General features: G+C 34.9%; 1 protein-coding gene across 3 annotated transcripts in view; it reads left to right on the forward strand.

Annotated features, from left to right (window-relative positions):
* Positions 1-27,482, forward strand: part of LOC145248347 (centrosomal protein of 290 kDa-like) — a 234,847-nt gene that overhangs the window by 153,302 nt on the left and 54,063 nt on the right. For all 3 annotated transcript variants that reach the window (XR_013863367.1, XM_080110263.1, XM_080110262.1), the window contains 9 exons: positions 2,570-2,684; positions 5,608-5,714; positions 5,969-6,100; positions 8,381-8,520; positions 14,471-14,630; positions 18,627-18,761; positions 19,287-19,427; positions 21,020-21,106; positions 22,928-23,056. Coding sequence is in view for 2 of the 3 variants with exons in the window: in XM_080110263.1 (XP_079966389.1) it covers positions 2,570-2,684; positions 5,608-5,714; positions 5,969-6,100; positions 8,381-8,520; positions 14,471-14,630; positions 18,627-18,761; positions 19,287-19,427; positions 21,020-21,106; positions 22,928-23,056 (1,146 nt within the window). In the remaining variant the exon portion in view is untranslated. The remainder of the gene's footprint in view (positions 1-2,569; positions 2,685-5,607; positions 5,715-5,968; positions 6,101-8,380; positions 8,521-14,470; positions 14,631-18,626; positions 18,762-19,286; positions 19,428-21,019; positions 21,107-22,927; positions 23,057-27,482) is intronic.

Below are 27,482 nucleotides of genomic sequence, written 5' to 3' on the forward strand. Positions count from 1 at the left end.
ATGCTGATGACACTACCATCTATGGCAACACATTAAAGTAAACGACCAAGTTTTCTCTGATTCTCTCTCCTCTGATCTTGAACATGTGGTATAATGGCGAAAGAAGTGGCTGGTTAATTTTAATGCATCTAAAACGAAGCTTCTATCTTTACATCATTAACACTGATACCCGTCTGGCATCAATTGAAAGGAATGGCGCTTGCTTTGGCAAGCTTCTGGGTCTGACCTTTACTCCTGATCTGAAATAGAACATGTACATCAAATTCGTTGTGAAGGTCGCTGGAAAAATGGTGGGATCCTTCTATCGCTCCAGTAAATAACTGATGCAATTCTCTACCTATATAAGAGCCAGGTACGTCTAAGGATCGAGTACTGTTGCCACATCTGGGCAGGAGCTGTTAGAAAGACTTTATCCTGCCTTGACAGAGTTCAAAATAGATTTTGTAGCCTAGTGGGGGATGCCTTTTTCTCTTCCCTGCAACCTCTTTCTCTGCAAGCCTGTCTCTGTTTTATTTTCATGGCAAGTGCTTTTCTGAGCTCCAATCTATGGTATTCTCTCGCCAAACTTTTATGAAAAACACTCGTCTAGCTGAAACCACTATCAATAATTTCCCCACTTTTTATCTGTGCCTAAACCTAAACATAGATTCTATGAACAAAGTTTATTTCTTAGAACTACACGCCTGTGGAAGTCTCTTCTGTTTGCTTGCTTTCCAGCTGACTACAATTTGGTTGTCTTCAAGTCCAACGTAAACAAGTTCTTGATGAGCTGTCCCCTTTAATTAATTCAATTTACCAAATTTACAGATGCTAAACTTCTGACCAACCAACAATATGGATTTAGACAAGCCCGTTCCACAGCAGACATCCTCATTGTAATCTCTGAATGCATATACCATTCACTGGACAAAGCGGGCGAGGGCAGAGCGGTAGCTCTAGATATATCTAAGGCTTTTGACAGGGTATGGCATGAGGGTCTCCTCAGGAAGATTAGATCATACGGTATCACTGGTAGAATACGTAACATAATTAAATCCTTCTTAGATAAGAGAAAAATCCAGGTTGTCCTCGACGGTCGGACATCTAAACAATATGATATAAATGCAGGAGTGCCCCAGGGATCTATCCTTGGACCTCTACTGTTCCTGATATTCATAAATGACCTCCCCAACAAAATTGCCTCTGAGATGGGTATATATGCTGATGACACCACGCTCTATAGCAGGCACGACAGGAAAAAAATGAACATATATCTAAAGTAATGGCAGAAACACTAGAGGATAACCTCCAATCAGTAGTGGAATGGGGACGTAAATGGATGGTCACGTTCAATGCTGCCAAGACTAAACTGATTTCATTCAATAATTACAAGAAACCTTCTCTACCACCTATAGCAATGGCCAACGACTCTTTATCTGAGAGTACGTCTTTCAAGCTCCTTGGCCTAACGTTCACAGGAAACATGAGTTGGAACAATTACATCGAGGGCATTGCCAGGGCCGCTGCAAGGAAGGTGGGCTCTCTCTACCGTGCTAGAAAACTACTAACACCCGAAAGTATCCTGTACCTCTATAAGGCAACCATTCGCCCATGTATGGAGTATTGCTGTCATATTTGGGCTGGTGCATCGGCTACTAGTCTCTCGCTCCTTGACAGGGTTCAAAAGAGAGTCGCAAATCAGATAGGCCCTAAACTGGCATCAAAACTTCAGCCTCTGTCCCATCGACGAAACGTTGCATCCCTCTGCCTGTTCTACAAGTATTTTAATGGTGAATGTTCTGATTAACTGCAAGCACTTGTGCCCTCACGACGTGAACACCCTCAACAGACCCGACAAGCTGCAAAATCCCACCCCCACACTGTAGAGATCCCTAGATGTAAAAGATCTTTCTACTCCGGTAGTTTCTTCCCCAGAACCGCTAGACTTTGGAATTCCATTCCAGGTCACTGCTTCCCCAACTGTACTGACATGCAGAAGTTCAAGTGCAACGTGAACCAACATCTTGCTGCCCAAATCCCTACATAGTACCCCAGTAGTTGTTTCCCCTGATAGTAGCCCCCTACACCAAAGTGGCAATGTGCCTTGTTTGGGGTGAAAATGTAAAAAAAAAATAAAAATAAAAAATTTCCACTACTAACGATTACTACGATATTGTCCCATTGACTATCATACACTCATTAACCCTTATCCTCCCCCAATCTTTGATAAGTGGTGACTCCTACGTAAAAAAAAAAAATAACAAAATAGAAATAAACCTGCTATATTTTTACAACCTATAAAAGTGGCAATAATTTAATATTTTTCTGAATTTAAATTTATCATTATTCCCCAAAATTACAGATTTCATTTTAGCTTTTTCTCTCTGGATAAAGCACAATCAACAGCTGGGTAAAACGTTGAGATTTAGGTCTTCTGCTTTTTCTTTTTAACTCTCTCTGTATGTGTGTGTATATATATATATATATATATATATATATATATATATATATATATATATATATTAAAATTACAGATAGCCAAAGAGACATGATAACTCCACATTATTAAATTAAATGTTGAATGTTTCAGGAGCAAATTGAGAACCTGCAAGTTCAGAATGAACGATTAAAAAATGATCTAAAGAAGAAACGGGTAAAAGAACAAGATCTTGAATCGCAATTGGAAGAAGCACAGGAAGAGATTAGTAAGTTTATCATTTTTTTTTTTTCATTTTGATTTCATGTGGAAATATTTTTCTTTTTTAAACAATGGATTTCAGCAACAACCAAAAGGACACATTCTCTCTTAACACTTTTTTAAATCCAATAATGAAAATAAATTTTTTTTTTAAATACAATCCAATACTTTTGTAAAACAACTATGCCCAACATCCTTTTATTTATTTATTTATTTTTTTTTTTTTTACATGGGGGTCACCACTTATCAAGACGCGAAGGCCACTCAGGGATAAGGGTTATTGCATGTACAGTAATCAATGAGATAGTATTGTAGTGATCATTAGTATTGGGGGATTTGATAAAGTGTCTTACTTAAGGGAGCGGTTTGTCAGGAGTTTGTTTATGTTGGACTTGAAGACATCCAGGTTGTAGTCAGGTGGGAAACAGGCAAGCGTCAGAGAGTTCCACTGGCGTGCAGTTCTAAGAAAGAAGCTCTGCTCATGGAATCTACGTTTGGATTTAGGCACAGATAAAGAGTGGGGAAAATTATTGACAGTAGTTTCAGCCAGACGGGTGTTTCTCGTGAAAGATTGGCGAGGGGGGACAAGAAATTGGAGCTCAGACGAGCACTTGCCATGGAAATAACGATAAAAGAAAGACAGGCTCGCAACGTCTCTTCTGTGGGAGAGAGGCTGCAGGAAAGAGAAAAGGGCATCCCCCACCAAACCACGAAGTCTATTTTGTACTCTGTCAAGGCAGGATAGGCTGTTTTTAGCAGCTCCTGCCCAGTTGTGGCAGCAGTACTCCATCCTTGGACGTACTTGGCTCTTATATAGATAGAGAATTGCATCATTAGTGAGATATCTTCTGGAGTGGTAGAAGGATCCCACCATTTTCCCAGCGACCTTGGCAACAGACTTGATGTATGTGTTCCATTTAAGATCAGGAATAAAGGTCAAACCCAGAAGCTTATCAAAACATGGAGCCTCCCCAAGACGAGACCCATCCATTTCAATTGATGCCAGATGGGGATCAGAGTGTTTATGATGTAGAGATAGGAGCTTGGTCTTAGATGCATTAAAGGTAACCAGCCACCTCTTTCGCCACTGAACCACGCGTTCAAGATCAGAGGAGAGAGAATCAGAGAGAACATCATCATTTACGGCCTTTGATGTGTTGCCATAGATGGTCGTGTCATCAGCATAGATGTCAACAAAGGATTTTAGTATGTGTTTTGGGAGATAATTGATGTAGATCAGGAAGAGAGTTGGGCCCAGGATGGACCTCTGAGGGACTCCAGTATTAATACTGTGGGCCTCTGATTTCTGTCCATCAACCACTACTCTTATGAGCCTATCAGAGAGAAATGATTTAATGATCGAGAAAACATTTCCAGTTATACCGTAGCTGGAAATCTGGTGTAGTAGGCCTTTATGCCAAACCTTATCGAAGGCCTTTGATATGTCGAGAGCAATTGCCCTAGAAAGGAAGCCTTTGTCAAGAGATTCGCTAATCCTATGTGATATAACCGTTAGCACATCTGTTGTAGATCTAGCAGAACGGAAACCATATTGCGTGTCGCTAAGAAGGTTATTTCTGCTGAGGTGGTTGACTACTTCTCTATTTATTGTGGATTCCAGCAACTTACTCATGACACACAGGAGGAGACTTATTGGTCTGTACTGAGAGGGGGATGACTTATCACCTGAATTCTTAAATACAGGATATACTGATGAGGTTTTCCAGGGTGTTGGGAAGCACTTCTCCTTAAGGCAACACTTAAACAGTTTGGTAAGTATGGGGGCAAGTTCTGGTTGTAATTTTTTTAACACTATAATTGGAATACTGTCAGGACCAGTTGCTTTACTGGAATCAAGGTTCTTGATTAGCTTGACGACTTCACGGACAGATATTTGTATGTTGCATAGCGTGTTGTCTGTTATAGGAGGGAATATGGGGAGTTGATGGCCTTCGTCACACAGGGTAGAATTTGCCGCAAAGTTTATGGCAAATAGTTTGGCCTTGTCGGATGCTGTCGAGATGACCTCTGGTCCATTGATAATGGTTGGGATAGAACGCACGTTTCTGTTCAGGATCCTGTTTGCTATTTGCCAGAACTGGTGGGAACCAAGTCTCTGATCAGCTACTTTGGACTTAACGGATTGTGCATATAGTTCTTTTGCATTTTTTATTACTCTTTTACAGTGGTTGCTGGCGGTCCTGAAACAGCTTTAGTTTCAGTGCATCTATTACGTTGGTAGCTACAGAAAAAGTGATTTCTGTGTGCGATGGCAGCAGCACGTTCAGGGGAGAACCATGGCTGGCTGTTAGGTTTTTGTTGGAATTTTTTGGATGGTATGAATTGCTCTATGCCTACAAGTAACCATTCGGTCAGGTCTGATACTATAGAGGACACATCCTTTTTAAACATGGAATGACGAGGTAGATCTGATATGAATGTACGGAAGCTATCCCAGTCCACCATAGAGTATCGGTATACAGTACGGTGGAGAGGTACGTCTGTAGATTTATTATATTTCATTTTTATCTTGACTGATATGACGCAGTGGTCGGAGGATCTTCAAACAAAACGACATTTCTACACAAAATAATTGACAAGTTTTTTTCCAATTTTTCGATATTATGAGTCCGAGAGATCACTCTTTCTAACGATGCCTATTCAATGATGACAAGTGTTTTAAGTGGACATACAAACACACACACACACACACACACAGAAGAAAAAGAAGATTTATGTACTGCTATCAGTTTTTAATTTTGAAATTTTTTTAATTGCAGATTTTTTACAGCATTTTTTAATTCTGCCATTTGTTTTTCTTAAACTTTGTATTATTTTTATTGATTATGAATTTCTTGTATTTTTTAGTTTCATTTAGGAAATCTGTCTGCGGTTTTTACTAATTTTATGAAATCTTTTAATCTTTGTAGCAAAAAAGAATGGTGCGCTGCAAAAACTGAAGACTGAGAAGGAAAAAATCCAACTTGTTGTAGAAGAATTAGAGAAAAAAAATGACCGCATGAAATCAACTTTTTATGTAAGCATTTCATACGTGTTTTTATTTTTGTTTCCAGATTGTATTTTTCAATCTGCTTACGATTTGTAAGAATGTGTCGAATGGAAGAAAATGTTTATAAATAATCATAAATCTTTTTCATAATTAATAGAAACAAACTTATTTCTCTTTTCATGCACATACATGTAACCAAATCTTCTCTGACTTATCTCCCTTGTATTAGCCGTCATTTTAAAATTTTATTTTTGCATTTGTATTTTTTTTTACTTTTAAAGAAATCCAGCGATGGTGAGAGTTCGGAGTTGAATGAAATGCGGAGACGAATCCGATTCCTGGAAGATCAGGTGCAACGTAAACAAGAACAAGCCGAAAAACCATATGAAAATAGCAAGACAGAAAAAACAAAAGTAAATAATGATAAGAAGTTTTTTTTTATTTCAATTTCAGGATTTAGGCATTACTATATGATGGACTCTCCCATCGATTTCAATGTATGAGTTTCCGCCACAACAACTACATTGCTCTGAAATCCACACAGATGATTTGTTTATAGTGGTGAAGGCTTTGTGTAGAACCAACCACACTTTTTGGTATTATCGCTAACCTTTGTTGGTGCAGATGACTACCATATGATCGAGTATACAGTAGACCGCAGGTTTTTATATCAGAGTTACCTTCTCCTAGATACATGTCTTAACGAAGACTGAGGGTGCATCTTTCCCAGTGAATTAATACGCCCCCAAATACCAACCTGGAAATTTGTATGACTCTGCGCAGTACATACAGTGCTTAGCCTTCCCAAATAATCACCCATCTGGTACTGGCCAGGCTCAACCCTCGACAAACCCGACAAGCAGCTAAATCCCACCCCTTCACAGTAGAGATCCCTAGGTGTAAGAAAGCATTCTACTACAATAGTTTCTTCCCCAGAACTGCTAGACTTTGGAACTCCCTTCCGAGATTCTGCTTTCCCAACTGTACTGATATGCAGAAGTTCAAGTGTAATGTGAACAGACATCTTGCTACTCATCTCCCTTCATAATGCCCCTGACCCCTGCAACTTATGTCCTCGATAATAGCCCCCTACTTCAAAGGCACTGTGCCTTGTTTGGGATGAAAATTGGATAAAAAAATTAAAAAAAACTTACGTGATCTGGCAAGAACCGATGTATCAACATGATTGTGCCATATATATTGGGTACAATATCATAATTAATAGAGAATTTGGTTCTATAATAATAAATATGAAATCTGCATAAATTAAAATATCACATTTAAGCATATTTTATGACCAGGCAATGCTAAACAACTTGCTAATTTGTATACATATTTTGTGTATATATTATATGCATATGTATATGTGTGTGTGCATATATATATATATATATATATATATATATATATATATATATATATATATAAAAGTAATATTGTGCTACATAGTTCAATATATATTTATTTATTGCAGACTTTTATCCTCATCTTTCTTAGTTGTTGTTTCACGACGTTTCAGCCAACTATTCCCCTGGCCTTCGTCAGGTGGTTATCACAACGGGATAGGAACTCTGAAACAGGAATAGTTAGCCGAAACATTGTGAAACAACAACTAAGAAAGTGGAGGATAATAGTCCGCAATAAAAAATTAATAAATAATACTCATATCAATAATGAATTCCAATTAAATAATATATATACAGAGATTTTGTTTGTATATTAAAACGTTTTAATCGCTAAAAATCATAAAATTTACCATAATAATGGGAATGATCAATATCACTACATTGCTTTAGGTTTTTATGCCATTTGTCTTGTGCTTGACAATTAAAGTTTGGGCAGATGTTTTGTGCGCTGAACAGGTTTTCTCATCTCGTCGGGGTGGATGCTAAGTGCTGCCTTTGCTGTATGTATTTTAATGGCATGGTCATTCAGAACAAACTCGTTAGGATATTCCTAGTGGTATATATTGGCTGTTGATTAGATTGTTGTTGACATATTTTCTAATGTTGGGATGATTACTTTGAATCGGAAATCGGAAAAATTGGAACTTTTTGGAGTATCGGAATCAAAAAAGTTTCTGCCTTTTTTCCGATGCCAAAAACAAATATTTTAATTGTCATTTTTTAATTGATTTTGTTTGAAAAAAATCTTACAATGCTGATAAAAATAATAAATATTTATTGATTTTAAATCACCATTAAAACAAAAAATTTTAGAGACCCCCCCACCCCCCAGTGTGTTTTTACATTTGTTAAAATATATACCCATTTAGCACGTGTTTTGACAGTAATCAGGAAAAAGTAACCATTTTATAGTTAAATATTTTGAGATTTATGAAGAATCGAAATCGGTAATTGTATCAGAATCAGGAATTTAGTACAAAATCGGTAATTATATCAGAATTAGGGGAAAAATATTGGAATCATCCTATGACTTATATTTTTATTGCTAGTTTATTATTAAACTTGGTCAGTGTTGAGGAGAGATGGAGAAAAATGATAGATTATTTGGTTCATCCATAACTAAAAAAAGTCTGATGTTCATAAATAATTGTAGTTCAAAAACTCATCTCATCAATAACTTATTTAATATTGATCTCCTTGATCCATAAAATACATTTAAATTTTTGTTCTGTTTTTTTCCTGTCGTTGTGATGTGTTTCTTTTATATCTTAAAATTCTTTTTTGTAGAACGTGGAACTTATTAAATGGGAAGAGCGTAAGAAATGGGAAAAAACAATCGAGAAATTGAAAAACAAAGTAAAAGGAACGGAAAACGAAGTTGAAAAATTTGAGAAAGAAGTGAAACAATTGAAAATCGCTTTGCAACGGTAAAATTTTTACGTTTCTATATTTTTGGGGGAGAATTTATACATTTATTTAGTTTGACTTTCGCATCCTGTGAGATAGTCAAAATGAGCTATCACAGTCAGTCTATAGTGTTCCTGCAGCTTTAATAATTACAAAAAACCTTCTCAACCACCAATAGCCATGGGCCCTGTCGGTGGGGCATTAGAATACGCCAACTGTCCCCCTGCAGAGGGTAAAAGTCCCTCAATGGGGGTCCTGGATATGACCTTAAACTATATCCAGTGGTGAGGCCCCAGCTTGTGGGCTTTTGGGAGTGTGGAGCCACCCTTTAATTACTATTGCTCCCAGGTCCACTCTGACCTGGAGTGGTAGTACCTGTTAGGGTTCCAACTATGGGTTAAATAGAAACTGACGTAAAAACAACAAATATATTCTATTAAAAAGATTTTCTTCAAAATCTTTGGATTCGGCATTAAATAACCTGAAAAGGGTTGATATGCCGTAAAACAAAAACAACCAACCAACCAACCAATAGCCATGGCTAATAATACACTACCTGAAACTACTTCATTTAAACTCCTCAACTTAATGTTCACAGGGAACATGAATTGGAACAAATACATCAAGGGCATTGCCAAGGCTGCTGCGAAGAAGGTGGGCTCGGTCTACCATGCTAGAGTGTTACTTACACCTGAGAGTATCTAGTACCTCTGCAAGGCCCCACCATCTGCCTATGTATGGAGTATTGTTGCCACATTTGGGTTTGTGCATCTACTGCTAGTCTTTCTCTCCTAGACAGGATTCAAAAAAGAATCGCCAACTGTCAACCAAACTAACCTTTGTCCCTCAATGAAATGTTGCATTCCTCTGCCTATTTTACAAGTATTTTAATGGAATGTGCTCCTATGAACTACAAGCCTTTGTACCCCCTCGACATAAATACCCCTGACAAACCCGAGAAGCAGCAAAATCCCACCCCTACACAGTAGAGATCCCCAGATATGACAGAAAGCCTTTCACTCTAATAATTTCTTCTCTCGAACTGCAAAACTTTGGAATACCCTCTCAGGATCCTGCTTCCCTGACTGTACTGACATGCAGAAGTTCAAGTGTAATGTAAACAGACATCTTGCTTCTCAACTCCCTACATAGTGTCTCTGCAAATTTTGTCCCAAATTGTAGCCCTCTGCATCCAAGTGTGTCTTGTTTGAGTTGAAATAGCAAAAAAAAAAAAAAACAGCTTCTGCCTGTTGCTTACAAATCTCACTTAGTTTCAGTTCAGTTTTGGTTTCCAATTTTTTCCTCTTTATGAGAAATACCACCATGTGGACAGAACAGATACTATACTTTGATCCTGGGACTTACTGAGTAATGTGGTCCTGGATATGACCTTAAACTATATCCGATGGTAAGACCCTAGCTTGCAGGCTTTGGGGAGTGTGGAGCCACCCCTTAATTGCCATTGCTCCCAGGTCCACTGACCTGAAGTGTTAGTATCTGTTAGGGTCCCAACTATGGGTTAAATAGAAACTGACTTGAAAAACAAAAAAAAATATATTCTATTAAAAAAATTTTTTTCACAATCACTGGATTTGGCATTAAATAACCTAAAAAGGGTTGATATGCCGTAAAACAAAACCAACCAACCAACTGAGTAATGTGTTAATGTCTTGTGAGAAATAGCTTAAACTTGTATTGAAAAGGGCAGGAGGACATCTACTTGTATAATCTATGAAGTGACTAAACTTACTTATGGAGGAAATCACATAAGACAAAATAACTCATCTGTATTTAGGTCTATAACATTCATTCAGGTTCTGTCTGTCGCTTGCAAATCTCACTGATTTTTTATTATTTTTCTAGCAAGAATATTTTACAGGATCAGATCGCTAGCCTGAAGCCAATCAACATTTAGAAAAAAGATTGTGAATGGAGAAGTCTGGTGGATTTGTAGACTAATCGCCAATAATTTCAACCATGTCGTGTTGTGTTATTTTTTAAATAAACATCATGAAGTTAAGAAGTTTCAGGTGTAAAAAACTAAAGAAACATTTATTTCCTTGAGTGAAATTTCAACCACATTTTTTTTAAAAATATATACGGATCTTCTTTTGAAATATATATATATATATATATAAGGAGTCTGTCCTTGTTTATGGTACTAAAACCTGGACACTCACCAAAAGATTGGAAAGAAAGCTAGACAACATGTACACCCGTATATTATGAACATTTAAATATATCTTGGTAAGATCATCCCACGAAGCAACAACTTTATAACCTTTATAGCAACTTACCTGTTATATCTACTACTATCAAGGAATGATGTCTACGATTTGCTGGTCACTGCCAGAGGAACACGCAAGAGCTAGTGAGAAATGATCCTGAAGATCTGAGGCAGCTGATGGAAGACAGGGAAATCTAGAGAGTCACGTTTGTCTGACAAGGAACCTGACCAGATAGATAGCTAGATAGATATATACTAGATGACCCGATCCAGTGTTGTCCAGAAGTCAATTTTTTCACAAGCAGAATTATATTCAAAAATCATACGGAAAGACATATTTTGGATGAAAAAAGTGAAAAACAAAAATGAATATAAATGCTACTTATCTACAACTTGTGAATGATAAAGATTTCGAAGGAATGTGCTCAGAAATAAAGCTTTTTTTATGAATATTTGTTTGGTATTGACGAAATGTGTATTTATTTAAAAAATAAAAAAATGAATGTATATAGAATATCAGGCAAACACTTCCAACTTTTTAAAAGTAAAAAAGAACAGTTTTAATGTTCTAAATAGTTTAGCACAAATGGAAATATGTGTAATATATAAGCGTTTCAACGACTTGTTTTTATGGTAAACTAGCCTGGGTGCCCGGCGTTGCCCAGGGTTTTGGAGGTGTGTGTTGAGAAAAAAAAAGTTGTATTAGGCAGGCTCGAATCCGTGATGCGAAGGCAGAAAAGAAAGTGGAGGTGTGTGTAAGGGTGGTGGGTGTTGGTTGAGCAAAAAAAAAAATAGGAGTAGTAAGCAGGCTTGAACCCGTAACACGTCAGAGGAAAAAGAAGATGAAAAAAAAAAAACTGGTTGTGACGTCACGGGCAGTTGAAATAACACCTTTTATGCAATGTCATGGACACAAGGGTTGAATGACTTGCAAAAAAATGTCAGCGAAAAAATCGAGCTTCCCTGTAGAAAATTGCCAGTTGAGGGTGAAGGAATTGATGTTTTTGGCCAATTTTTTTATATTTGTGGTCCAAAGGGTCGAACTTCAAAATGATACCGATCTTGTGAAAATCTGTCACCTCTGTCGAAAGTTTTAGGCAGACATACATACATACATTTAAACAGACTGGTGAGATTTATATTATAAACTAGCGAGGGGTACCCGGCATTGCCCGGGTGTTTGTAGGTGTGTGTGAAAAAAACCAGGTGCCCGTGAAAAAAAAACGAAGCCTTGACGACGCGCAGTTGGAAAATAGTAAAGCGTGAAAAAAAAACAGGTGCTCGTTTTTGATTGACTTGACGGCAATAGCTATTCAGCAGTTAGCATTTTGTGCGGGACAGTTTTTAAATAAATAAATAAATAAATCGGTTTCTTTGTTTTTAACTAAGTTCGGGGAAAACCAGCTCCCTGTCTATTAGGGGGAGTGTCTCATCTCGAAATGAAAGCTACCGTCTGATATGACGAAGTCGACATTGACCAAACGTTACTTAGCTCTCTAGAGACTACTGGCTTTCAGCCAGTGATTAGAGTTGAGTTTTGCTTTTTTTTTATACCGAAAACCAAATGTAACGCGTGCCAATGCAGCAAATGTGGAATAATTAACGTTTGAAAGTCAATAAAATTAAATAGACAGGCGAGCTCCGTGGTTAAGTGTGAGATATTACAATTTATAGATGATATAAAAAGTTTTAAGAAGTTGTGAAGCAAGCGAGCGCTTCTCTGAAAGAAGCCTTTTGTGGACATCGAGGAAAAGTGTACATACATACATACATTTTCGCTTTTATATATATAGATTATACAACTTACTTTTCTTACTCACCTCACCGATTAATAAAATGTACACATATTTCAAATTGAATTAATGCCTTAGCAAATCAAGCAATTCTTTTGGTTTAGTATTTATTTTTTTTTGTCAAAAAGTTAATGTTTGAATATTACTAACAATAAAAAAAAATCCTTTTCTTACATTTGTTAATGTACATCCTTAAATTGTCATTACTGGAGAGTTTTGGATTGAATTAAAAAGGGAAACCATGTTGGTATTTTTTGAAACTGAATTAAAAAAATAATAATAGAAAATAATATTATTAACTAGATGTATTCATGATCCTTGGGTCACAACAAGTAATACTATTTCATCTACTTTCATTTCATTTGAAAATTGATAAACTGTTATCTTTTTTATTGGAATCCTATGAGATGAGTAATTTATTTATTTATTTATGGACTGTTATCCGCATTTTCATTCCTATCCTGTTGCTGGTAATCACCTGAAGAAGGCCAGAGGATGAGTTGGCCGAAACATGATGAAACAGCAACAAGTATGGAGATTAGGATAACAGTCTGCAAATAAAATCAATAAATATTTCATATCTGTTAAGACATTAGTTTTCATTTAAATTGTCTCCCTTGAAAATTAATGACTTTTAAGAAAGTTTTTTTTTTTAATCACATTAACTCTTAAGCAACGTTGAGTCCTGCTAGTTCAGAATGGGTGCCCATTTGGAAATACTGTGCACAATGTCATTTCCTCTAACCAGGAAATTCATGCTGACTGGGGACTGCGTGAGAATTTGTATTCCCCATAATCCTCCATTTTCAGTGAAAGATGAAATATTCGATGCTGTACAAATACTATAAGAAATAGTATTACCAGATATTTGATTCAAATTAATTACTTAATTTTTTTAATAATGAGTCGCTACCTATCAAGGCACAAATGCCATTTGAGGACAAGTGTTCATTATTTATGTCAGGTGTATGTTGTTTGACAGCCTTTTTATTATTTTTTGATTTCTTTGGTTTCTTTCTTTTCGAAAAAGAGATGATATTCTCAAAACGTTAAAAACGTCCAACATCTTGGTTGTTTCAAACAGTAAGTCCATATTTATTGATTTATATTTGTAAATGCTTTTAGAAAATAAATGGAACACGAAAAAAAAACACAAAAACCTACAAGACCTTCGTTCATTTGTCTATTTTCATTCGTATGTTGCATCACGTCAACACCCGAATTGAAGATTGCAGACCACGGTTGGATATGGGTTGGAATTGATTATTGAATGGGATGACTCAACAAAAATTTGTTAACATACGACTTGGCAGGCAACAACTATACTCTAGTCTACTGGGAAGCAGGCCCATGGTATTGTGTTCCACAAACGAACAGTTCTTGGAAAGAACATCTGCTCATGGAAGTTCAGTTTAAAGGATAAAAGGAAAATTATTTACAGTGATTATAACTAGATTTGTTTTTACTGTGAATGTTTTACTGAGTGGAAGCAGAGATTGAAACGCAGTCGAGAACTTACTTTGAAAATAATAATAGAGTAGAGAAAAACTAGCAATGTCTGTTCTGTGAGAAAGAGGTTGCAGAGAAGAGAGGAGGGCATTGCTCTCTAGATTTTGAAGTCAATTTTGTACTTTGTTGAGGCAAGAGAGTGGCACCTCCTCAGGTATAGCAACAGTACTCCATCCATGATCGTATGTGACTCTTATCTAGGTAGTGGATTGCATCAGGAGTGATAGAATTGTTTCTCTAAGGATTTTTTTCTTAACTATTTTAATCGCACAAAATACATGTTAAAATATTCTTTAGTTCTGGGATTGAGTTATGTTTAAAAAAATAATTTAATCCAGATTGAATACACACATCATAAGAATATTTATTTTTGTTGTATTTGGGTTTTGTTTCAAGTTTTTTATGTAATTTTTTCTTATAAAACATGTTTAAAATTTGTAGATCACGAGAAAAAGAACTTCTCGAAGCAAAGCTAAAGGTGCCTTCAAAAGCTCCTAATGTTCCTCCAAGCACAACTGGTTCGGCAAATGTGAGACAAGACTTTCATCTTAGACGAGAATTACAAGATTTAAAAGAAATAAATTTTCAACAAACAGAAGAAGTAAGTTTTTTTCTTTTTTTATGTAATATAGCTCGTGCATGTCATGTGGTAGCAGCAATGATTTGACGTTTGATGTTGATTGTAGTCAGATTTATAGCATCTCATCTCTCTCTGCAATATTCAACGTTTGCATCATAACAAGATACTCGTTTCTCCTTATTTGTTTTTTGAATTGGTTTATTTGTTCTTTTATTACAAATCTTCCATCTTTCCCCGACATGTAAAGGGAAGAGAAGGAATCCTTTCAAAATATGTCTCGCATATACAGCCAAAGAGAATCACTTTTTTTTATCATGTCTCGTTATTTTACATCACTTCTGGAATGCAAGTTCCTGTCTGCTACTTCACTACTTGTTTCACAACCACATAGCTCCCATTCATTAACCTAGTTTGGTGTTACCTTTTTATATATATATATATATGTATGGGGAAAATATTCTTATTTGATTATATTTTACTTTTTATTTATTATACTATCCTTTGTTTTGTGATAGTTAATCCGTGACATAACTAAAACAAAACACAATTGCAACTACTTTTCCAATTTTTTTTGAGTTTTCTAATCATGCGCATACTCCTTTTATTCTCTTTTAAAATTGATGAGTTCATATTCTTCTGATGAATAAGGGCAGAATAGATTCCAAAATTGACATAATAATTACATGAATGATTCTGCACTATGACACAAATGCTGTCATGAATTCAACATTTCAACATGCTGAAAGAAATAAATGGTAAGATGAACATCTTGAAATTTGGAATATAGACATTTTGTCATTTATATATATATATATATACATATATATATACATATATATATATATACATTTATATATATATATATATATATATATACATATATATATGTGTGTGTGTGTGTGTGTGTGTGTGTGTGTGTGTGTATGTTTCTGGATTTTTTAGATGAGGATTGATTATTCGTATCATTTGTATTTTTCAGACTAATTTTCTTATCTTGAGTTTATTTTCACAACATTTAAGACAATTTAACCTCCAACCTTCGCCAGGTGTATCTTGTTGAACTTGAAAATCTTTCTGTCAAACTCTGGAATCTGCATGGAATTCTAAACAGAACCTTTTATTTAACGCACGGTAGTAGCATGCTCCCATTCCATCGACCATGACTGAGTAAAAGTCATAAGTAATTCACAATTGTATTTCGAATGTTGTCTTGCACTAAGAATTGAACCTTCAACCTCCACAAAAGTAAAACTTTACGAATTAATTTTATCAATACTTTACACCATAAGGAGTCAATAGTATTTTATCCATTATGCCATGAGTCCTTGCAGTTCCATGCAGATTCACAAGTTCGACAGAAAGATTTTGAAGTTCGATTAAAAGATTGCAGAGTTCAACAAGATACACTTGAAAAAGGACAGAGCTTTGTGAAAAAACTAAAATCCCAAGAATCTAAATAATACAAACATTTTTACATTTATTTTTCACGAAACTCGTAATACCAGGTTTCTGAAATCTTCTGCATATCATTTCAAAAAAAAAAAATTGTTTTAAATCACAGTAAAAAAAATTATTCAAATTCATAACGATAATCGATATTGGCTAGGAATTAACTGAAATGTTACAGAACAAAAAAATTGTACAGTATAATATTTGGATACAGAAAGATGGCATAAAACTGAACTGTCAAAAACGTCTTTTTCACACACATGCACACACACAAAAAAAATTAAGATATTTTATTTTTTTAACCTACTTATAATGTGAGATCAGTGTCGGAACCTGTCGGAATTGGTAAACAAATACATAAGAGTATAAGAAGACAATAGCAATGCAGGAAATCGGGTGTTGAAGTGATGCAGCATATGAACGAAAATGGACAAATGAACGAAGGTCTTGTAGGTGTTTTTTATTTTTGTGTTCCATTTATTTTCTAAAAACATTTACAAATACAAATCAATAAATATGGACTTACTGTTTGAAACAACTAAGATGTTGGACGTTTTTAACATTTTGAGAATATCATCTTCTTTTCGAAAAGAAAGAAACCAAAGAAATAAAAGAATAATAAAAACGCTGTCAAACATGTTCAAGTCATGATTGAGTAGAAATGTTAAATTTATGATATTCTTGATAATTATCGCTCGTTATAATGATTTGATATTGCATAATCACACTGACACACCGGTTCCCACTGGATCACTGAAGTTAAGCAACGTTGGGCCTAGTCAGTACTAAATGGGTGACTATTTGGGAATTTCAGGTGCTGTATGTGCTCTCTGCTTATCTCGGCATTGTTTACAATCATCTTGGGCTTCTACTTGCTACTGCAAACAGTGCTGATACAGGAGAGGTGTGGTTAGGGATTGCGCAACCCTTGCCTCGCAATTACATGTGGGCCTGCCCCTACTGAGGGGTATCCTTTGTCTTTTGAGACTGAACGAAGGCATCGAATAATGATTAAATCATCAACCTCTAGAAGACTGTTACTTGAAAACTGATTGCTCACCATCATTGTTATGACAGACTATAATTGTTTTGATCTTCCATTCTCTAACTCACATAAAACAAGGGCAATCTGTTCAGTGAATCTTATTCACATCTTTCTCCTCAACATTGGCAGAGAACAAATCAATACAATTTTTGACTTTTAAAAAGAATATTTCTAGCACAAAACTAACATAGATATTTTACTGGAATCCAATTTCAATAAATTCTGATTTCTGAAATGGTATAATGGCCGATTAGTAGACTTGTTACGAGGTCTTTAGCAATTCAGTATGTCTCTTACAGAGCAAGGGGCTAATCGTCTGAGACCATGTGTTCCCTTGCTCAGCAATAATTGCCAACCCCAAAGTTGTTTCCATAGTCCTTTTCTCTTTCTTCTTTCAGTTTTGGCCGCGTCTTCTCTCACATTGATGATTGCCTAGGAGACGAGCACAGGAAAACACAAAACATTCCGTAGTTATCAGTTGGGCTCTAGGTGGATGTGTGATACTGTCAGTTAGCGTAGAAAAAGAGAACTTCAAACGTTTTCTGTTGCTATCTGGTCACATTAGTCTCCAGCAATTTTATTCACAGCCCAATCTACTCTCGTCCGACTTTGACTTCAGTCTCTCCAATTTCTCTCATGGGACATCTGAGTTACCAAGTGTCCTAAACTGTTGCAAACTCCAAACTGTCTGTAAACTAACTCTCAATATATCGACTTATATGTTTAATCTTTTGTCTCAGTCACCTGCTATACTTTGATTAACAATCCTATTTCAGCTTTCCTTTGTGTACCTTGGTGAACAACTTCCTCTCCATTCTCTTTCTACTAACCTTACTTCCTGTAACCTTTGTTCTAATGATAAACCTATTTCCATTTTTTTTAATAGTTGTTTCCTCCTTTTTTTTTTTACCTTCTGAACACTTAGCAGGGGCAGATGTTGATAGTATCACAATGGGAGAGCTCGAAACTTTAACAAGAACACATGTGACTATGATGTAATTTTTTTTGATTGGTGGAAAAACATGTGACTATGATGAGAAACTTACAAGTGGTGACATGCAGATGAGGGAGTGGGGCAATGGGATAGCAAATCCAGACATCCAAATTTCGGTGGATGCATCCAATAATATTCAAACTATCTCCCTTTCTCATAATATTTCCCAGTACTAGGACTTATACTTGAGTTTGGAAGACAAAAACAAGGAGTTAGAGCTGTGGATCACTAAACTATCACTCGACCTTTGCACTTCACCAGTTGTATGCATCAGATGTCTAATCATCTCAGATTACATTTCGTGTTCATGAACGCAACTAAATAAAAAAAATGAAAAATCCTTAATTGTCTTCTATTATCTCTAAGAGAGAGAAGAACTCTATAGAGATGCAGATGTTATCAAATAAAATGGACAAGATGGGGGGGGGGGTTAATCATTTGAGAAGGCACCATTTATGATTTTCATTATTCCGTAAAGATGATGCACAAATATAAGTTATTATGATATTATGTTTTTTTGTTTTTTCAGTTGTCAAGATTGAAAAGGCAGTTAAGCAAAGACAAAGACCAAATCGTGAAGGAACTTGCCGAAGAAAATAAATTCCTTGTGAAAGAAATAGAACAACTGAAAAAAGCAGTTAAAGCGAAATTTGACAAAGAAAAGGTATATTCCATTTTTCTAAATTTTATTTTTCTAAATTATATTTTATTAATTCACCATTGATATGTCTGATACTATGGTTTATTATCTTATGAATTTTCTTCTTCTTCTTCTTCTTCTTCTTCTTCTTCTTCTTCTTCTTCTTCTTCTTCTTCTTCTTCTTCTTCTTCTTATTATTATTATTATTAATAGTAGTAGTAATAATAATAATATTAATAATAATAATGTAGTACCTTTATGTACGTATGTCATGGTTTCCAGATTATGATTTGATCGGGAGATCCTATTTATTAAAAAGGACGATAGAAAGTGATAACATACTACGAACATTAAATTAAGGTACCTATATACTAATTTAATTTCAGCAAGATTGGAAAATAATCTTCAAATATTCATATTTTATATTCTAATGCGCCATTACTTTTAAACGGCAATTAACGTGCTTTACATGTTTGAAATACTCGCAATGTTTTTTACTGTTTGTTTTCTTATCAATTTTTCATGTTATTTTTGTTGCAAACATTTCAGGAATCACAAATCTGCACGGAATATCAAGCAGTGTTTGAAAAGAATCAACAACTTCAAAAAGAATTGTTGCAATTATCCAAGGAAAATATTGAAATCCATTTTGAGATGGAACAGGCTAAAAAAGATGTCCCTCGTTTGAAGGTAGGATTGTTGCGGGTGTATCTTATTGAACTTGGAAAACTTTCTGTTGAACTTTGGAATCTGTTTAGAATTTTGAATGGAGCCCTTTATTTAATCTACAAGAGTAGCATGATTTTTTTTCCGTCAACCATGACTGGATAGAAGTCCTAAGTAATTCGCAATTGTATTTTGAGTGTCGCCCATATTGAGGATTGAAATTTCAACTTCCAGAAGAATGTAATTTACAACTTAATTTTACCAAGTACTTTATCCACTATACCATTGGTTCTTGTGGATGCTGAGTTCAACAAAAAGAATTCCGAGTTTGACAAGATACACCTGAAGAAAGTCAGAGGTTTCATTGACCAAAACGTTTTGAAAATAACAATCAAGAGGAAAACAGTAGTTTGAAGAATCCAAATAATAAGATTTTAAGTGTTTATGACATAAAGAATTGTCATTCCAGAAATCGGTTGAGATAAAAAAAATTCCTTATGTCCTGCAATAATTTTGTCTCCAGAGACAATGAACACTCTGGAAAATTGTCCACAATAAGAAGTTATATTACAGTTAAACAACAGTTGCTCAATCCTTCGACCACAGCATTTCTCCCGACAGTATTTTTCAAATGAAGTAACAAGGAGAAATACAATATGTCTGAAGGCACTGCTGGGATAAGTGGAAAAGGATGGTGTTATTTCAAAATTTCCTTTTCTTAAACTAGTTGCTCTGCCATGATGTGATAGTCCAGTTTACCCTACTATTTCACCCATGGCTAGAGATTCATATCTTTCCGAAGTGTATTAGAGAAAATAACTTTACAGCCACTTTTAAACATTTACCATCTAAGTACTGACTATGCTGAATGTTGCTTAACTTCAATGATCCAACCATTTTTCAAAGTAACATAATTGTCCCTATTTATAATTGTTTTTATTAAAATATTGTCTAAATGAAACAAGTACAGGGTGACCTCCCCTTAAATGCCTGTCGTGTAAAGAAACATTAATAAAATTTACAATCCTTTCTGCAATCCATATTCAGCACAAATAATCTTGTCCACCAAGTTTGGGCCATAAATTTCCAACAGTCTTTGTTTTATTACTGCTCAATAGTAAGCACATCTGGATATGACATGCAAAATTGTCAATACACCCTGACACACTCCTCTATTGGCAACGCGCTGATTTTGACTGTGATGTTCCGCTTTAATTCAGGAATAGTCTGCAGATTGTTTTGATATTATCTTTGCGATAATCCCACAAATAATAATTTAGGATTAAGGTCCAATGAGTATGAAACCCATCTCAGATTACATGTCCTACTGATGAGACAATCACTAAAATTACCTCCCTCACTCCACAGAAGCAAAGGTTGATGGATATACATGATTTAAATTTGTTGGGCAAGCCAGACATTGGCTGATGTTTATTTTCACCCAAAATGGTTGGATTGATGAAAGGATTGTGAATTTTATTACAAATTCCATAAGTGGTATTTTTTTTATATCACCCTGTTTTATGTATATTTTATTGTATGTTTAATGATATTGGCATGATTGGTTAATTTGTAAATTTCTCAAAAAAATGTCTACTTTATTTTTTAATATCTAGGCAAGAGTTGAAGACCTTCAGACTTATGTGGATGCTCTTAAAGAAGAGAATAATCGTTTGGATGGTGACAGGGCTGGAATCAAGAAGGTAAACCCTTTTTTTTTTCATTCGTGTCTGAGTTCCTTTCTGTCATCTTTGCTTTCGTTATTTAATATTGAAAAACGCTTCAAAGTAAAATTTAATGGCAAAAAAAGAAAGTCACTTTGGAAAATTTCAAGACAAAAATATAATAAAATTAAAAGAAAGGAATGAAACACTCGATAACAATTAAAGATTTAATCATTAGAAAGACCAGATGAGTGTGAAATTGGTTTTAATTAATATTTCAAGATGAATATTTTGCTATTCAAAAATTTAAAAAAAGAGAGACATTTTTTATACAGGCATCGATTGTGAATTGTTTTTATTGAATTTTTTTCATGTAATTTTTGTCCACTTCGGATAAATAAGTATCGATCCATTGAACTGGAAACTGTGAACAACTACAATTGCTCTCCTAACGCAGAAGACATGTTGAAATAAAATTTAAATTTGAAAATCAAATTTGGGAAAACACCACCATTTTGAAAGTCTGATCCTCATAAGAAATATTTTAAATACCATTTGGATTTCAACAATTCTTCCAGGATCTATATTTCTATTTTTTAATAATCTATGGCCTCCCCAAATGCAACCATTATAAATGAAAGGAGTAGCTGTCTTTAGCGTGACCATTCCTCTTCATACTTCAGAAAAAATTTAAAAAAATGTTATCAGCTTACCTGCTACATGTTACTCAACTTCCAGTTTGTGACGTCATATCCTGACACATAGCCCTAATTCTAATTTTTAATTTCTCATGGAATGTTCCAATTTTCTTGCTTAATATAACCTCATATGGAAAATACTGTTTGCCATATTATTTTTACACAATCATATCCAATCTTGCATGACAACATTCGATATTTGGCTTGTTGTGTGGTTATCACATTTCAACCAATGGAATTAAGTCTGCATAAATGAAGACAACTTAATTTCTTCACGCTGTGAAATAAATTGCATTTGCCGCCTAAATTTCAATGAATGAAAATCTCATGATTTTGTCCCATAATAATAGACATCCGTTTCTGAATTTTTGAGATGAGGATTGGTTATTTGTATTATTATTCATCGGACTACTGTTCTCATCTTGAGTGTGATTTTCACAACTTTTCGGTCAATGTAACCTCCGACCTTCTTCAGGTGTATCTTGTCAAACTCGGGAATGTTTCTGTTGAATTTGATCCACAAGGACTCATGACATAGTATTTGGAAAAATTAATTATAAAAGTGATATTCTCCTGAAGGTTGAAGGTTCAATTCTCAGTGTGGGCGACTGAAAAATACAATTGCAAATTATTTAGGACCTCTATTCAATTGTGGCTGACGGAATGAGAGCATGCTATCCCTGTGAAGTAAATTCCATAGAAATTCACGAGTTCGGCAGAAACATTCCCAAATTCAACAAGATGCACCTGAAGAAGGTTGGAGGTTACATTGACCAAAACGTTGGGGGATTTTATTAAACATAATACTCGCATGCATATGCCTCAGCTTTTTTTTTCCATTTTTTTTACTTCATTTTTTTTTTTTAAAGCAATTTAACGTTACGTTTAATACCTACAGGATTTCTGTTTATAATAAATAAGAAATCTGCATTAATTAAAATATAATATTTATACGCATTTTACAACCGGGCAACGCTGTGCAGCCTGCGAGTCAATCTATAAAACAAAAGTAAATGTATATTAGAATAACGAAAACAAATTGCGGTTATTTGTGAGGATGAATGTTAAAAACTAATGTAAATGAAATAAATTTTTTGATTTCATTAAAATCGATTTCTGTATTTTCTTTTGCTTATTCCACTGTTTTTATTTTCAATTTCAGGTTGGGGAAAGTGGCAAGAGCCCGAAAGAATTGGAGAAAATCATCGCTCTTCTCAAGAAAGTTGTTGACCGTGTTCAAGCAGAAAATGAAAAGTTGAAGAAATTAGCAGTTAAAGTCGATCAGAAAGAAGTAAAAATTTTTTTTTTATAAACAAATATGACATTTTTTTATCATTCAGTAAAATTATTATCGGTTAGTAACGTCGTTGGAAAAATGGTTGGATCATTCTACCACTCCAGAAAATATGATTCCTAATGCAATCCCATATCCATATGTCAGATACATCTTACGTTGGAGTATTGCACTCGTATATGGGTTTGTGCTGCTCACACCTGTTTCTTGTCTTAACAGAATACAAAATCAACTTTGCAATCTTCATACTTGCATAATATTTGCATAAAAAGGTTATAGTAAACCAAAACTTTTTCTATATATATTTATGTATGTGTATATATATTTGTTTACAAAGTTTTGCCTACCAAACTCCTCTGTCAGTTTTTGGTCTACAGACAAGAAATGATAGGAATGATATCTTCTACCAAAAAAAAAAATTTTTATAACGTTTCGGTCGATATAATCTCTGAGTTTCTTCAGGTGTATCTTGTCGAACTCGGGAATGTTTCTGTCGAACTCTGGAATTTGGACGGAATTTCAAGTGGAACCCTTTATTACTTCATGGAGGTAGTGTGCTCTTGTTCCATCAGCCATGACTGGATGGAGGTCATAAGTAATTCGCAATTGTACTTTTTGGTCGCCCACACTGAGGATTGAACCATCAACCTTCAGGAGAATATCACTTTTTACAATTGATTTTTCCCAGTACTTTAACCACGGGTCTTTGTGGACAATTCTAGTACGAATTTTAGGAGCCTTACACCTATTTTTTATTTCTAGTTGTAAATATCACCATTTATTACTAATTATTACTATATATTAATGCATATCTATCTATATACTTATTACTTGTATATATTATCTATTGTTTATAATTACTGGTTCCCATATCGTATTGAATTCTATACTAGGTCTGCTTAGCAGTTGGTTATTCCCAGCATATGTGCAGCTTCTTTCAGTCGTCTTACTCTCCACCGTTCCTCTCTGTCTATAATTTTTACTTCGTTCCATAATGGTAGATGGTTTCCCTTTTCTTTACAGATATGGTCAGCTATACCTGACTTTTCAGTCTCTCCACGTAATACCATTTTTCGATGTTCTTCTCACCGTACTTTCAACAGACGACATGTTTCACCTTTGTATAGTTTTTCACATTTACATGGGATTTCATATACACAGTTCTTAGTCATGATTTTTTTTGCTGTAGGGAGCTTGACTCTCACAAGCTGTTTCCGGAGAGTTGAATCACTCCTGAATACTGTCCTGATGTCATATGGATTACATATTTGTTTAAGTTTTTTCAGACAAGCCCTTCATATATGGTATACAAACTCTGGTGAGGCACCACTCAGAAACTCGCTTGTCACAATAAGTGAGAAAGGAAAGTCTTTTTCTGTTATGGTAGAAGACAAATTCTTACAGTGAATGTCATGCAAGGAAAAATAAAAGATTTAAGTTCAGTCAAGCACTTTCGATGGAAATAACGATGGAGCAGAGAGAGACTAACTATGTCTCTTCTATGAGAAAGAGGTTGTAGGGAAAGAAAGAGTTCCCTCTCTCACACACACACACACACACGCACACAGGATATCAAAGTTGATATTGCTTTCTATCAAAGTAAGAAAAAGTGCTTTGTGTGTTACAGAATTAAATGTGGCAACAATATTTCATTTTAAGACTCTTACATAGAAGATTGCTTTTTGTGCCAGATACTTTCTGGTGGAGTAGGATGATCCAACCATTTTTCCAGCAAACTTAATCAATTCGATCTTTTATTGGTCTGTACTGAAATACGGAGGATGGATCACCAATATTTAGAAATACTGGCTAGACCAACAAGGTTTTCTAGATTAATGGAAAACACTTCTCTTTTAAGCAGCTTCTTAAGCACAATAGCTGGTATATTATCTGAACCAATTGCTTTGTTTGTGTTGAGATTCTTGATAGATTTTGCAACATCATAGAGTAATCAAAAAATGCTGATCAAAAATTTAAGACCACTTAAAAATCTTTAAAAAGAAACCTTTTTTAAGGATAGATTTTAAACTCTTCCGACTTAAGGTTACTAATACTACAATCTAAAAGATTATGGAAACATAAAGGTACATTCCAAAAATTTTATTCCAAAATTTGCATTTTTATTAAATTAGACTCTTTACACATGATCAAAATTATAAGACCAAGGGTATAAATTGTTAGATTTATGGTAATTCTAATGTTTTTAGTTCAGTTAGAGATTAGCAATCACTGTGTAAAGGTGTTACCATGCCTAAAGCAAGAAAACTAACCAAAGTTGAGCGCTCTAGAATTCTAGGATTCGATAAGCAAGGTTTGTCACAGTGAGCGATAGCAGCTAAGGTAAATCGCAGTAAAACTGTTATTTGCAACTTTCTAAAGAACACTGAGAATTATGGAAAAGCAAAATCCTTTGGTAGCCCCCCCCCCCAAATTTCTCCTGCATTGAGTAGGAGAATCAGACGGGTTGTTATGAATGACAGATGACTTTCTTCTAGTCAAATTAAAGCGGTTACAGATACTGATTGCAGTCCAATAATCATCAGACGACACTTACAACAAAACGCCAGGATAAATAAAAAGCGTAAACAAATTCCTCGATTGCTTCCACATCACAAAGTGGACCGCTTAAAATTTGGTTGTGAATACTAAACCTGGGACGTTGAGAAGTGGAAGAAAGTCCTGTTTTCTGATGAGAAAAAAATTCAATTTAGATGGTCCTGATGGCTTCCAGCGATATTGGCATGACAAAGACATGCCTCTTGAAATTGTTTCCACACGTCATAATGGTGGAGGGTCCGTAATGGTATGGGGTGCCTTTTCTTACAGAGGGACGATGGAGCTCCAGGTGGTGCAGGGTCGTCAGACAGCAGCTGGTTATGTTAGCATGCTACAAAAAGCATCTTTGATGATGGAAAGTCATCGTTTGTGTGAGGATGGATGGTTATTCCAACAGGATAAAGCTGCAATCCACACTGCAAGACGGACCTTGAGCTTTCTACAAGAAAATGGAATCCATCTCTTGGGACATCCTGCATGCTCACCGGACTTGAACCCAATTGAAAATGTTTGGGGATGGATGACAAGAGAGGTTTGAACAAAAAATGAAATTCGTGAAGCCATCTTCAGGAACTGGAGAAGGATCCCTCACACCTTAATGGAAACCCTTATTTCTAGCATGCCCCAAAGAATTTTTGAAGTCATCAAAAGCAGTGAAGGTAGAACTCATTATTAAGTTTGATTGTTGAATGTTTTCATACTTTTTGTACAACTTAATAGAATTTTTGTCTCTGGTCATATAATTTTGATCATGTGTAAAAAGCCTAATTTAATAAAAATATATATTTTAAAAATAAATCTTTGGAATGTAGTTTTTTGTTTTTAGAATGTAGTATTGGTAACCTTAAGTTAGAAGAGTTTAAAATCTATCCTTAAAAAAAAGGTTTTTTCTTTTTAAGATTTTTAAGTGGTCTTAAATTTTTGATCAACAGTGTATTAGTCTGTATTATTAAGAGTGTTTTCAGTCATAGGAAAAAAATGTGAAAGTCGCTCCGATCGCAGAGAGTGGGATTTGTAGCAAAGTTCTTTGTAAAAAGTTTGACTTTATCAGATCTTGAGGCAATAATGGTTGGAATAGAGATCTTATATTCAGTACTTTGTTAATTATTCTTCAAAATTCTTGAGAACCAAGTCTAATCTGGTTCTAACAGATTCGGCATAGAATTCTTTTATGTTTTTTATTACTTATTTGTATTGTTCTCAAACAGTTTTAAAGATGTCTTTAGTTTCAGGGCATCCGTTTTATTGCTAAAGATTAACATATCAATTTCTATGAGTTTTGACACTCAGGAATGAATCCTATTTGGTTCCTGTTGGAATTTTTTAGAGGGTATAAAATATCAATATGTAAAATACACATAAATATATTTTATTTCATGCAGATTTCATATTTATTATACACAGCCAATTCTCTATTGAATATTATATTGTACCTAATATGTAGTTGTGATTTCAAAAGATTAAAAAATGACTTGGGAGCCATCAGATATGATCAAAACCAAAACGTTTAGTGCTTCAGCCATGTTCCCTACTAGTTGAGCTATCGGCAGATAGATAAGAAAGATTTAAAATTCAACCACTTCAAGCTACCTTTGAATTAGTGCAAAAATAATATAAATATGTCGGCAAGTTAAAATAAACATTTTGCATTTCAACTTGCCGACATATTTCTGTACACATTATTCATCCATCCAAAGATTTTACTTGTTATAAACCATCGTTGGTGTATGATTAATATTTCCTGTTAATTTAAGTGTTATGTGACTAGTAGTTTAAGACTTTATCGGTTAAATATTTACGCATCCATCCATCCATCCATCCAGCGCGGCCACAGCCGAGATTGAACTCACTACACAAGATTGTAGTG

The sequence above is a fragment of the Euprymna scolopes genome, chromosome 26, assembly GCF_053919585.1.
Source record: "Euprymna scolopes isolate OS-2025 chromosome 26, ASM5391958v1, whole genome shotgun sequence".
NCBI lineage: Eukaryota > Metazoa > Mollusca > Cephalopoda > Sepiida > Sepiolidae > Euprymna > Euprymna scolopes.